This window comes from Hypomesus transpacificus, chromosome 23 (genome assembly GCF_021917145.1).
Source record: "Hypomesus transpacificus isolate Combined female chromosome 23, fHypTra1, whole genome shotgun sequence".
NCBI lineage: Eukaryota > Metazoa > Chordata > Actinopteri > Osmeriformes > Osmeridae > Hypomesus > Hypomesus transpacificus.
The window spans coordinates 14,121,716-14,136,488 of record NC_061082.1 but is presented as its reverse complement, the minus strand read 5'-3'; the positions used below and the strand labels follow the sequence as shown (position 1 = coordinate 14,136,488).

Sequence of the window (14,773 nt, the reverse complement as noted above, 5' to 3'; positions counted from 1 at the left end):
TAGTTTATTGGCGATCTCTGGAAGAAGAACTACACTACCCATGATCCTTGAGCGTCACACCGACGTCTCTGATTGGTGGACGTCACGACGCCGCGCGAAAAGTGAGCAAGAGAACAATGAGGTAAGAACCTTAGAAGAAACGTAAGAACAGCTCAAATATATTTAGAAATACAAATTAATAATTCCAACCCGCCTCCTTTATCCGGGCTTGGGACCGGCAAAAGTGACCAAAAAGGAACACTTTGGCAGAGTTACAAGTACAGAGCTAACCCTAAGTTTAGGTTTTTTTTAATTTTAATTTTTTATATATATTTTTTTTAATTAAGTTTGTTTTTTAACTTTATGGTCCGCGTAGGAGCCTACAACAGGTAACATTTAAACATGAACACTTTTAAACATAACATGTGTTGTGTACAATATACATTAACAATTTAAATTGCCCACTCTGGCAGTTAGGCCTATTCAAGTTTTTATTTTTTGTTTTTAATATGTTTTTTTTCTTCTTTAGCTTTGTTTTAACCTTATGGTCCACTTAGGAGCCTAAAACAAGTCACAGTTATATATGAACATTTTTAACTAACACTTTTTTTGTGATGATGTTAACTAGTCTTGCTCTAATTGCAGGTGTGGAGGGAGGTCTGAAGCCAAAAACACAGACAGGCTGTGCTAGCTCACAGAACCAGTGACTCTTCATCGTCACTCAGGCTCTCCACTGCAGGTTCAGCTGAAGGAGCTGCCTTGAATGAATAAGCAGGTGAGGTTCCAAACTGTTTCAGAATGTGATCAGGCAGCTGGTGCTCAAAGCAAGCCTCACCTGACAGCTTTAATCCATATCTGATGTATAGGATGGAGTTCAGGGTTTGCAAGGACATCCTGTTCCTGAGTTTGGTCTTCACCACACTCATCTGGCTGAACACTCTCTCAACTTCAGCATTTGAGTGTGGCAAAGACAACACAGCCACAGCAGCCATGGCGAGTTCCTGGAATGGATTGAGACCAGCTGCGTCCCTGAACCTCCAAATCTCACTCCAGAAGCTCAGCGTGTTCTTTTTCTCAGTCCAGACACTTAGGTGGATGGTACGCCATTGCTGGACAATCTTGTCTATTGCTTCAGGTGAGAAGCCAAGGAGCTTTGCAAATGTGACCATTTCTGCTGGGCTCTTATTGTGCTTCAGAGTTTCCTGTACATTGAAAACTGACATGTGTTTCAATGTCTCCATGTTCTCAGGCAGTCTCATCCTCAGCTCATTGGTGAGGGAGATAGTGAAGGCGACACACCGTTTTCTGACATTCTGCTCATCGTCAGGCGCAAGGTGGAGCTCAGCTGCCTTTGAATCAAAAAGGAAACCGAGGTATGGAACAGGACTTATGTATCCATCGAGAGGCCCTTTCAAGACATCCACCTTTGCCAGTGGATTCAGGACCCTGCTGCTCACAGACTTAATGAGGCTCACCAAGCTGTCAAGTAGCTTGAGAGGATCGACCTGCTCTCCCTCAAACGCTTTCATGGCCAACTGTACCTCTCCCAGCACTGACTTCAGAAAGGCCAAGTATAGCACAATTTGAGGATCACTGTACATGGAGTATAACACCTCAGCCATGTAGCAGTGCTCACTCGACTTGGTGACCTCAAAATGCAGCTTGAGCTCCTCCCATTGGTCCAAAATGCGTGAGACTGCGGGCTCAATAGAGAGCCAACGTGTGGCACACACCTTTGTGATCTGTAATGGTTTCTCCCCACAGTTAATGGTCTCATAAATGGCCTTGTATGCCTCCCTGCGTTTGGGAGACACTGAAAACCATTTATATGTCTCCCTTACAAGGTACTCCACACTGCGTGGGATCGTCTCATTCGATGCATGGGTGACAGCAAGCTGCAGGGAGTGACACACTCAACGGATGAGGACCAGATCTTTAAGGCCATACTCATGTTTGAGCACTGCATGGACCCCATTATTTATCCCTGTCATTACAGAGGCATTGTCAATCCCTATCCCAAGGAGCTTCTCTTTAACAAGAGAGCACTTTTCTAAAAAAAAAGCCACCACAGCACGGGCAATAGAATGTGCATCTCCTCCCTCCAGCTAAACAAGCCCCAGAAATGTAGATACCACTGTCCCTTTAGTTTCACTAAAGTATCTGATGACAACACCCAGGTACTTAGACACACTGATGTCTGTGGCCTCATCGAGGAGGAGGCTAAAATGCTGCTCACCCACATCTGCCACCAACTTTTTCAAGAAGTAAGGTGCTAGGACACCATTGATCATTTCAGTGCACTTAGTCCTGTGCATTCTGAAATGCGTAGCAGCAGCGGAGTCAGAAAAGGCTGACCTACATGCTTCCCCAATGTGGTCACATGCTAGGAGGGAGCAGTGTTCAGCAATGGCTAATGCTATGGTAGCCTCAGCCTTTTTGGAGCTATCAATTTTGCCTACCATAAATGGCAGCGTTGTTTGTGCTGCTAAGTTATAAGGCTTTGCCTTTTGAATGTGTTTTAGGGTTGTACTGTGTTTCTTCACATCACTGATTTTAGCATAGAAATCCACTTTGCAGTAATGGCAGTATGCTCGTCCAATATCTCCAATAAATGGCTTTAACCATCCCTTAAAAGCTGTGTTTGCCTCCCACTCCTTTCTGTATTTCTGCTGGTAAAGTTTAGACATGGTAAAGAAAGTTTGTGTCACAGAGGCACACACATACAGTGGACGAGGTGAGGTGAGTGAGTGACTGAGCCTGAGGCAGTGTGAGTCAAACTATATATAACACAGTGATTTATTTAGTGCAGTGGTTTTATCATTTTATTTAGACAAAGAAAATATACATTATCCCGCCCTGACTGTACGTCAGGGGGCGGGATCAGTCAGCGGCAGCTTGCTGGCCGGGACGCGGATTCATTTGCAGCTTGGATGCTGAGCCGTGAACGTCTCCTGTTAGCTCCTGCTAACCTGCTAACAGGAGACAGCTGGGAGGGACTTCTGCGCGAGGAATGAGGCCGTCTGTAAGTGCTTGGAAACGGGGAAGGGAGGGGCCGCGCAGGCACCCGCTGCTCGTTGTGAAGAGTCATAGCGTTACGTGTTTTCACCTCAAAAAGTCGCCAAAAGTCACCAATAACTCCAGAAAAGAAGCTAGATTTGTCGCTTGTCGCTTTTTTGAAAAAAGTTGCCAAAGGGGTCTGAAAAGTCGCTATATCTAGCGACAAAATCGCTAAGTTGACAACGCTGCTCTTCTCAACATATTTAGCATCTTTAGGTGACTTCATTTTATAAGGATGAAAAATAATTCTAAATATGAACATCATTCATCTCCCATCACCTTCTTTAAACCTTCAACTTTTTCTGCTTGGACTTATAACTTTTTTTCAGCCATTTAATCAATTCTGCCTTTTTTCCAGCAAGTTCAAGTCATTCCAGTGTTGTCCTTTTACCTTTATATTCGTTCAACCCAGACTTCAGCAACTGGTTTTCTGCTCAATTTTCAAATTTGCCTGCCGCTCATCTTTCTGAATTTTTCCCCTTTTTGTTTTTACATTTTTCTTCTTTTCTTCTGTTTTCTGCCTTCATCTTACTCCAGGTCCTTTCAAAAATACATTTCATAGCAGAATCTTCCAACTGCCAGTACTTTTGCATTTTTTCCTTCTTTTCTGCCTTCATCTTGCTGCAGGTCTTTTCTAACATACATTTCAGGCCTTTTGAAACTCCAGCAAATTTTTGCTCAATGTTCACGTTGGTATGCATTGTTTCTCTTCTATCTGATTTTTTTTTCACGTTGTTTTGCATTTTTCTTCTCTTTTCTGTAGTTTTATGCCTTCGTCCTGCTCCAGCCCCTATTTAAAATACCTTTCGGTCACTTTGAAGCTTCAGCTTATAACTTTCTGAAAAATGTCACAATTTTCAGCTTTTTTAGCATGTTCAGCTATCCCCATTCAGGTTTCCAGCATTCTCACTGCTGTTTCGCAGGAACAGCCTTTTCTAGTTATTATTTATTTTAGCCCCCCTAAGGCTCAGTCAATATTTGGACTACATAGACAACGTCGATGTCAAAAGGTTCGTCTTGCTAGTGATTGAGTTGCTTGTATTTGGATTTACGTTCCGTTGCACGGTGTAAGTAGACATTAAGAATTTGTGGCGAAAGGTGAAGCTAACGGTGGCTAACTTGCTAGCCACAGTCACTGACGCCACCAACGTCACGAAAGCTCACGTGACTATCTTTAGCAGAACATTAGTTTAGCAGCTTGTTAACTTCTGGGAGATGGCTAGGCTAACTGCTTTACTGCAAGGCAGCTGCAGAAACGCCACAAGCAAAGAGGCCTGGGTGATAACTATTTGCTCATTTTACTTCGTGATATGACACACAGTTGTAATGTGTAATGTACAATATAAGCTAATATTATTAAGGAAGTACATCTACTTTCGGAAACAGTCTACTATTTCACTGAAGCATTAACATTATGACATTAGCCTCTGTTGCCCGGGAAACACATACTACAGCTGTCTATGATGGATCTGTTTTCAATCGTTAAAATAAACATTCCTCACACGGATTTATTATGACATTAGATTATAAGTAAACGATTTATGGGTGAAATTATCATTACCAGTGGTTTCAAACCAGTATAGCTCACGACACTGCAATGCTGTAGCCTAGTCCACTAACGCTAGCTAACAAAAACATCTCCACAGCTGTTTACAGTAGGAATTCAAACGGCGGCACATCCATTGCCACAACCTAAACTTTGTCAATCTGTTCATGAAAATAATTCATTTCAGCCTAGACCGTACAACGGATGTAACGTTAAATCGAATTCAACCAACGCAATCGCTACAGTACCAAGACGAACAGTCTAGTATGTAGTACAATCTACCGGGGCAGCTTCTCCACACAGGGCTTATCGCATTCTCCTGTTACTGACAATGATCGCTACCACCAGCGGCGTAACAAGGACTTGGCGGGCCCGAGTGCAGATCTCACCAACGGGCCCCTTACCGACCTATCGTCAGGCGAAATTATTGAGTTTTCAGTTTAGCGATGCGCAAGGAAATTTAGGCTACTCATGATGTACAATTAAGGGTAACGACTGCTCCTTCTATGTGAAGATAGATTACGGTTTTTTAAAAGTGAACGGCTCTGACTCGCGAGTCTTTGGCTCTAGATTATGCTTGCTATAACACGGAATGAGCATAATGGAACAGTCAGTCATGAGCCGACGTATCTGCGACGTTTGAAATAGAGCACAGAGATGAGAAGAAAATCTGATCATTTACCGAGGCTTATCCGACGTTATGAATGACGTTTCGATCTGTCATGTGTGCTATCTGGGTACTAGTAAAAAAAAACAGTCACTTCGATGGTGAATATTTAATTTTATGTTCGTTAGATATGCTAGTTTACATTTAGTCTATCTAGCTTTAGCTATTTTCCGACTACATCCTGCACAGTTTACTATATCTAACCTGGCCGCTGCCTGGTAGCCTAGGCCTATATATGCATTTTTATGACTTTTAATAGCCATGTCAACTGCATATACCAGACAGTAAACGTTATGTAATTATTAGCCTACCCTGGTGGCTGAGTTTCACACTCATTGCTGTTGCCGGGCTGGGGGTCAGACGTAGCGTCCTCTTCAACACGCTTCGCCACAATCCAAATGAGGATAGTTTTGACAGCTTTGCCATCCTTACATCTTGCTCTTTTCGTTCCTGCCGCTTTCTGGAGCCACTTTTATGTTAAAGGGCATGGCATGGGGTAGCCTAATTCGCTTCAAAACGCTAATGCAACACAACTGTAGTATCCCAACAACAACTGTCTGTGGTATTCCAACAACTGGATGGGAACAATCCTGTGTGGGTGGGCGGGAATCTTTGACAACAATATTACCCAGACATCCTTGCTATTTTTCGAGGGCAATATTACTTAATAAAAACGACATTTGTTTTATTCAGCAAAAGGCAAATGAGGAAAAATTAATTATTTGCTGTTGTTAACACTGACTGTTTTTAAAATGTTTATTGGGCAGGTGATAGCTCATAATTCTGAATAACTGACACCATAATTGAGAAATGTTTGCGAATTGATAAGACTAGATCATATGTGATCTTCAATTGGCGGTATTACAGCGGTGAAAGGGGCCAGGTCAGATTGCCTTAAGGGGCCCGGTCAGGTTGTCTCACTTTTACGGTGAGATCGAGGACGGGCCCCCTTTCGCCACGGGCCCTAGTGCAGCTGCACTCCTTGCACTCCCTATAGTTACGCCACTGGCTACCACTGACATTTTTATGAATGAGGGATTTCCCCCTAAATAAATGTCAAGCTTATTTACGTTTTTGGGGGCATATTTTCAGTTAGCAGATGGTACTATTTGAATCGCGATTCCATCTGAGATAGCTACTGCTGGTACAGTACAGTAACGTTTTTTAAAAGAAGCTTATGAATCAATGCAATGAGTAGGCTACTAATGCCTAAAAATATCACGAGAAGGGAATAACTTACAATGACGTTTAAAGGCTCAAGACGCACTTGTTCCGGGAGTACAACGGCACTTAAGAATGCTTGGCTGGACTTGTTAGTTAGTTTCCTCCAGGATCACAATGACTCTTATTGAGTGACTTGTTGCTCTTTTAGGTTAGATATAACGAAGTTAAGTCTTGTACTCGCTGTGAAATATTTTACTGTTGATTGTTCTTCTACAGGTACAGTCCTGCACTTTTGTGGTTCATGTTGTTTAATTTGTAACTTGTATAACTGCATGCTCTTATGGGTCTTCCCTTTGGCACTTGTTTAGCTTTTCACAATGTATGCTTTATGTTTTGGCTACTTGCAATGTTTGGGACTATCACGTTGTTATGATCAGTTACCTATGCTCTTTTGTAAGCTCTCTCTTGGAAGTCGCTTTTGGATAAAAGCGTCTGCTAAATGAATAAATGTAATGTAAATGTAAATCATAGAGATTAGGTCATTTTTTACACCGGTACATTTAGCCAATTTAAAACCTGCATGTTAGTAGCCTAATGTGTCACATTAAAGAGTTGTCTTAATAACAAATAGCCAGCTAGACCATATACTAGACGCCCAGCAGAAGTTTGTAGCCATATAAGGCCTATCTACATATACCCAGCTAACACATGACGTTGTGGCAACGTTATAAAGGGAATGTTGCCAGTAAGTGCTCAGTTGGTAACCCGCACGTTACCTTCTGGCAACGTCAAGGCAACGTTATAAAGGGAATGTTGCCAGTTGGTCCCATGGGCAACGTTGCCACGACGTCGTACCTTGGTCGGCTGGTTACGTTATTTTTATACCAGTGGGCAACGTTGCCGCGACGTCGTACCTTGGTCCGCTGGTTACGTTATTTTTAGACCAGTGGGCAACGTTGCCGCGACTTCGTACCTTGGTCCGCTGGTCACGTTATTTTTAGACCAGTGGGCAACGTTGCCGCGACGTCGTACCTTGGTCCGCTGGTAACGTCATTTTTAGGTCCGTGGGCAACGTTGCCGCAACGTCGTACCTTGGTCGGCTGGTTACGTTATTTTTTGGTCTCATGGACAACGTTGTCGTACCTTGGTCGGCTGGTAACGTCAATCTTTTGGTCCGTGGGCAACGTTGCCCCTTGGTCGGCTGGTTACGTTATTTTTTGGTCCCATGGACAACGTTGCCGCGACGTTGCCCCTTGGTCGGCTGGTAACGTCAATTTTAGGTCCGTGGGCAACGTTGCCGCGACGATGCCCCTTGGTCGTCCCTTGGTCGTCCCTTGGTCGTCCCTTGGTCGTCCCTTGGTCGTCCCTTGGTCGTCCCTTGGTCGTCCCTTGGTCGTCCCTTATTTTTGTCGCAGGACAACGGATCTTGAGTGCAATATAGTGGTTTATATATATAATTGTAGACACTGCATGTAATTCATGTGCTGCTCAGCCCCAGCAGGTCATTGGTCATCAATGTTCTCATATGCAGACACATAGCGCAAATTAAAAAAGACAGAATGTGGAATATAATTTAGTCTTTCATTCTTTACTATAAACATGTACAAAAGCAATCAATGTGTGATGAGTAACATGATTAAGCAAACATTATTTGTAGGCTATAGCACACCAAAGCTGCATGACACACAATGCAAATTTGTGCTCCAATAGTTTTGGAACACAAAATTGTTAAATGTGACCAAAAGGTAAGCGACTCTTAAGAGGTTCATTTTCAAAGACAAGTCATCACAGAATATTACAATTCTTCCTTAGCAAACCTGCCCCTCAGTCTGCCCCTGAGCAACAACTTTGCGCATGCCCATTTCAACGCATAGCTGAAACTGGGCTTCCTAAACAGTTTTTGCCGGGGTCCTACCGTCTTTCACACAATGGATTTTACCTGGAAATAAGTTACTTCAAAGGTAAGTTTCTTTACAGACATAGTTTTAAATATATAAACATATTTTCAGAAATTGGATGGGGCATATAGGTTTGAAATTGAGTTGTTTATAGCATTATATCAGATTCACATTGTTTAAGTTAGGATTTCGCTACCTAGGTTAAACCCTCCAGAAAGTTATTTTGAAATACTGAAAATGCATACATGTTATCAAAGTTTAGCGTCTCACAAATCACCCTCAAAAGAATCAGTGAAAATAAACGTTCAGAACTGTTAGAAAACCTTGTCCCAAAATAGTTTATTTAGCTAGCTAGCCCTGAATTTTCAAAGACGCTAGCGCGTGGCTGATCACGTCCACAGTCGGTCATGGCATGCACAGCAATGGCGTCTGTAAAAGTATCATGCCACTAATTCTTCCAATTTGTACATGACATTTGTTTTTGGATAAGTTTATTTGTTTTAACCTTTAGATGTGTGAGTTCTAAATACTTCAGACACTCACCAGAGTACGTGAATTATTTTTCCAAAATGGAAGCTATGTAGCTTTAATTAGCTTCCGTTACCTAGCAACCTAAGATAATACTCGTACCAATGCTACTACTTGCTAGTGTTACTTGTTAGCCTACTAATTGTACATTTTGAAGCCATACTGTAGTGTTTATCATATAGTTTCTGCCCATCGGAAAATAGTTGGTTGGAATGTTCAGAATCACACGTGCGACGCTACGCTGTGGGGCCCTGCTTTCGAACGATCACATATGTGCGATGCTTCTTCAATATCATTATACTAATAGACTACTATGTACGTAAACTACATTCCACTTTCATTTCTGTACAGGTGAACCGACCACCATCACAAGTACTGTGTCCCTTGGAAATTATGGTAAAGTAATGAATGACCGTTTATAACAGTGACAATAATTGTATGAGCCATGGCAACCCTAAAGGGTATGCTTTGAAGCAAAAGTATGACTTAAAACGTTTGCATCACCAGATGCCATACCTCTAGGTGTCAACTCTGGTCTGGTGGAGGAGAACCCATAGGGCGCCCCGGAAAACAGCTGGCAGCCAGGCAAGTGCAAATATAAGACACTCAAAAAAAATACCATTGCCATTGTAGGGCATACCTAATTGTAAGGCATACTTAAGTTCTGATCGTGGGGGGAAACATATTTGTCAAAACAACAAATGTTGTCTTACTAATGCTTTGTATACCCCATTCAGCTGTACCATCTTGGGCAAAGACCAATCAAGGTAACATTTGTTATGTACACCAATGTTACAGCTAATCTAGAAGAACCACAGTGTATGCCAATCATGCAAACTCTTGTAAACTTGTTTTACTTGTCTTTAATTACAGACACATTACAGGTTATGCTCCGGAAGATGGAGACATTGGAAGAGAACCAGCGAGAGGCTCTCCTGTTCAGGCGACCACAGGGCAGACACACTGAATAGGTGCCAGTGATGGACCTACAGGTGGCCCAAACACAGGCTGAACTTCAAGAACTTGAGGAGCGTCTTAAGGTGCTGGAGTTGCGAAAGAGAGTGGTAAGTGTTTGGAGATCCCACAAACTATGGCTTACACGCATTAAACGTTCACATTGGTGCTGACAATAAGTTCATGACTTCTAATTCCAGACGCTGTGATGAAGTGGAAGACGGGACTGGGAGAGAAAGCTGTGGAGCTCCGCATAGAGGAAACACTCAAACACACCCCGGCAGCCCATTCAAAACTAGCCAGGTGAATGAATCATGTTTGCAACTTCCATATCCAATCTTTCACATGGCTATGACACAAATCTATAATCACATAATATTTTAATTGATGATGTATATTATTTTAGATGTGATTTTTTTAAGACTTGTATAGCCCCTTTTCACTCGTGCGATTATGTTAATCGAACACTAACTTAGTTTGTGCTTCCTTGTCAGGGCCAACAGACAGGACTCATAGCGGGGACTGGAAGAAGATTTTAATTCATTTTTTGCACTTTGTTTGTTTGGCACTTTTGTTTTGCAGTGTTTGTTTTGCAGTGGCACTTTTTATCACGTATGTATATATTTTGGCCATTTTAGTTTTGATTGTAAATGTTACATGCATACTTTGTGCATTGTCATTTTAGCATACGCTCTTATTTACAGTAAGTACAGGGATATTCCCTGGAGGAAAGTAAGGTGAAGTGCCTTGCCCAAGGACACATCATTTGGCAACCTTCTGATTTAATAGCCTGATTCCCTAACCGATCAGCCATCTGACTCCCCTTTAGTATAGGTAGACCACATATTTAGGATTCCTATATGGTGAATGTATATACCTTCCTGCCAAAGTAAATTCCTTGTCTGTGCAAACTTTCATGGCGATTAAAACACTTTCTGATTCTGAAATGCTGCCTCATTTATGATTTAGCTTGAGTCAGGCTACACATCACACAAACATATTCCTCCTAACGTTGGCTATCTATTATACCAAAACAAGTAGCCTTCTGGGCAAATGAGGTCTGCATATGAAATATAGGTTACTTCATAATCAAGTAAATTGTTGACGTCGTAGTTACGGACAACGTCACAAAATTACGTTGCTAGGAGGTCGCGGTTACGGACTGGCAACGTCACAAAACAACGTTGCTAGGAGGTCGCGGTTACCGACTGGCAACGTCGGAAAATAACGTTGCGACAACGTCGCGGTTGCGGACTGGCAACGTCAGAAAATTACGTTGCTAGGAGGTTACGGACTGGCAACGTCGGAAAATAACGTTGCCACGACGTCGCGGTTACGGACTGGCAACGTCGGAAAATTAACGTTGCCACGACGTCGCGGTTACGGACTGGCAACGTCACAAGATTACGTTGCGGCAACCTACTGGCGCCCCACAGATGCACGGTCCCGCAACGTCGCCAAAGACGTTGCGGCAACGTATGTTTGGTCATCGCGTGACGTTGCGACAACGTCAGGGCAACGTAAATGTGTTAGCTGGGTAGGCTACTTGATTTGGCTGCAATTCGCTGATTTTGGGTTTCCAAGATATGAAGGATTCTGATCTGTAGCAACAGTCTAGCCATGTAGCTAAGCCTTCTCCGGGAAAAGTGGATTTTCGAAGTCTGGAAGAGAAATTTAGGCTAGCGCTACTTGCCCCACTGCACTGGACAAGTTATTAAAACTCAAATAAAATGAAATGCAATGTTAGGCCTACTTCACGTTATGTGCCAATCATTAGGCTACGTCTATCGATTTTATTTGATCGAATTCTGCATCAGTAAAACACCAAAAAAGTGGCTTCGTCCCAAGATCTCTACAGACCGGCTAATTCAATCAAGCAGCGCTGCAAGACCCAGTCAAATGTATATCCTAGCTAGCGGTTTAGGCTGAAATGAAGTATTTTCATGAACAGACAAAGTTTTGACATTGACAAAGTTGAGGCTGTGGCAATGAAGTTAAGTAACAACTTTGTTGCAGAAGCATTCTTTGTCTACGTTGCGAGCTAACAGTGTCCAGTAGGCTTCTTCGCTATAAATAATGATGTCGCTATAAATAATGATGCTAAACCTAGACCATAAGCCCTCAAAGAAAATGTAAGTTCAAAGAAACAAAAAAAAGGTTTGAGGTTACTCTGAAAATTATCAATACAATAGGCTAATATAATAATACAACTCCTAAATCCTTCTCTAACTAGACTCCTCTATCTTGCATAATGAAACATAACGTTTTTTAAATAGTCTAATCAATAAGCCTGCGCTTGCCATCATTACTCAAACGATGCCATTCAGGGCGTTAAAATTACAAAATAGGACGCGAGTGTCTCAGAAATAATAGAGAGCTATTTGTCTTCAAGGCCAACCAATGGGAATATTGTGAATAAAAACAACACAGACACAGGGAGCAAATAAACCGGCAGATGTTAGCCTTGCATCGTTTGAAAAAGAAGAAACGGGAAGCCAGCTAGTATATAATAGGCAGATGTTGGATGTTGGATCATATCACACCATGGAAAACCAAAGTCGTCCCCACGTCTGGATCATTGGCAGCTCGTTAGTCTACTGGCTTGCGCGGCACGCGGAGGAGGTCGGACTGTACCCCGACCTTGCACTGGAGTGCCATATTGAATGGGTAGGGGTGAGGGGCATGAGGTGGGCAGACCTTGTGCCTAAGCTCCGTGAGAAGCGTGGCATGCTTCCCAGCCCGGACATAATGGTGCTCCACGTCGGGGGAAACAACCTCAGCCAAGTGACCGGGCTGGACCTGACGAGGCGGATGAAGCGAGACCTGGGGGCCATCATGGAGATGTTCCCAAACACTCTGCTGGTGTTTTCGGATATCTTGGAACGCTGTGTATGGAGGTATCAGAGGAGCACCAGCGCTTCTGGTATCGACAGGGCAAGACATCGAGTCAACGCAGCGGTGTCTAGCTTCCTGGCCGACCTTGGGATGGGGAGCATTCAACACCCCCAAATACGACACGGTTTTGTGGGGATGTACCGACCCGACGGTGTCCACCTTGATCACGTTGGAAACAATGTGTTCTTGGGAAAAATCCAAGACGGTCTCCGACGACTCCTGTGCTAGCCACAGCACACACAACAACGGCTCTTTTAAGAGCCACCCATAATGTAAAAAAAAGAGCAATTAGACCGTTCAAAGTGCCGTTGTAATTTTACAACCATGGGGTCTTACAGGGTTAAATGGTACCATCTTTGAAGTGTGTCATAAAAAGCGGTGTCACGTAGGCTAGGCATTGCGAGCTCAGCTCACGGTGTAGGCTATACGGTAGGCTACTCCATATAGCGAGCAACTCTACATTCATACGTCTCTGAGCTTACTTTAAAATAACAGAAAACATTAATATATTGACGTTGATAGGCTACATTTAGATGCTCTTATGAATCAAAACGTCCTACCACTTGAGAAATACGGTCCTACACATAATTAGACAAATGCAATATTAGATGTCCCATAGCCTACAACCTCATAACCAGGTGCAACAGTTGCCTCGTGAGGATTAAGGAGTTGAAGAAGCAGATGCTGTGTCTTCCTCTTGTTGGGCAACCAACAAGTTGTTTATATCTGATTACAATTTAATAAGTTACCTAGCGCTGCATCTTCATGAGCTACATTTGGCCTCCTCCTTACCAGTATCACCTCTCCTCCATCTGAGTGATACATGTAATTTTTACAAAATTATTATCAAGGGAACACAATGGTCAGAACTGCAGTCATACATTTAAATGCTTTTTGAAATATTTAAACACCAGGAGACTATGGGCAGCTGGGGCAGCCGCAAGCACACCCTCACAATTTCCCCAGAAATTGTATGCTCTCTAGTTGTAATTGTTGTGCTGGTTTACCATTGTAACCATGACTTAAATGACTGTTGCATTTGATAAGAACAGCTGGAATCTTGAAACTTACATGCCTAAGCAGTGAATAACTTCTTTCAGCTATGAATCTGTAGTGAAATGTCACGAGGGCCCCGTTCTATAAAGTGACTTAAGATTAGGGATGGGCGAACGATGCCTTGAGAAGCTTTGGTGGTTTCTTCCGGATTGCTCCGAACCAAAGAGCCGAACTATTGGCGCATTGAAATTGGAGAGCACAGGGACATCTAGTGGTCAGCTAAAATTATAGCATCCATTTCAACCAACTGAATGCGATATACCAGTAGTTTCTGTCGTACTTAGCCTCGTTAATTATTCAATGTCGTTCATTTTTGTAAGGCTACGTGATGGTCTAATTTTCGTATTCATTCATTAAAACCATACATGTGTATTGAGAACTGTGTAATTTTCATACAATAAATATGTTTTACTGTGATGTACTGGTCTACACCACACTTTGTAATGTTCTGCAAACAGTATAAGGGCGGTAGAATGCTTAAGTGTATGGAAGTATTAAATGGCTGCTGATACAGAGCGGTAGCTTACACAACCACTCTGCTTATATAGCTGTCTCATTCCTTACATTTGTGATATGTATTGTGAATCGGGGGAATACTTGTGGGGGTGTGCTTGTGCAATATAAAAAGGCAGTGTACCATAACAGGGTTCAGGGGAATCGCTTTCTTACTCCGGTAGCATCCATACTCTATCGTCTTTTATTTTCTGCTCTTCTGCTAATAATTCTCAACTGTACTACTCTTCTGCTAATGAACTATACTCTTCTGCTAACTTCTCTTCTGCTGCTGAACTAGTCTTATGCTAATATAACCTTCTTCTCGTCTGCTAATGATAATTCTCTAATCGTCCTCTAATAATAACTATGTACTCTATTAATAACTGTTTGCGCTTCTGCCAATGTAGTGTTCACCTCCTATTAAGACGACAAGCACTGGTTTCTTTCCCTCTTCTAAGGTTTAGAAGTGCGCCAAAACTTTGAACCAGTTTGTGACGTCTGAAGCATTGAACGTCATCAATCACGTGGCATCGT

General features: G+C 42.6%; 1 protein-coding gene across 1 annotated transcript; it reads left to right on the top strand.

The window, feature by feature from the left end:
• The first annotated feature begins 323 nt into the window (after positions 1-323).
• On the top strand, positions 324-2,613 carry LOC124485392. Its single transcript, XM_047046982.1, has 4 exons — positions 324-754; positions 846-1,114; positions 1,229-1,545; positions 1,824-2,613. Exons 2-4 carry the CDS (start codon positions 847-849, stop codon positions 2,031-2,033), a joined length of 795 nt encoding a protein of 264 aa, XP_046902938.1. The 5' UTR covers positions 324-754; position 846; the 3' UTR covers positions 2,034-2,613.
• The last annotated feature ends 12,160 nt before the right edge of the window (positions 2,614-14,773 follow it).

Coding starts and splice junctions, on each gene's coding strand:
- LOC124485392 (XM_047046982.1), top strand. CDS start 847: ATGGAGTTCAGGGTTTGCAAGGACATCCTGTTCCTGAGTTTGGTCTTC. Junction 1,115..1,228: donor AATCTTGTCTATTGCTTCAG/GTGAGAAGCCAA, acceptor CCATGTTCTCAG/GCAGTCTCATCCTCAGCTCA. Junction 1,546..1,823: donor CCAGCACTGACTTCAGAAAG/GCCAAGTATAGC, acceptor CTCCCTTACAAG/GTACTCCACACTGCGTGGGA.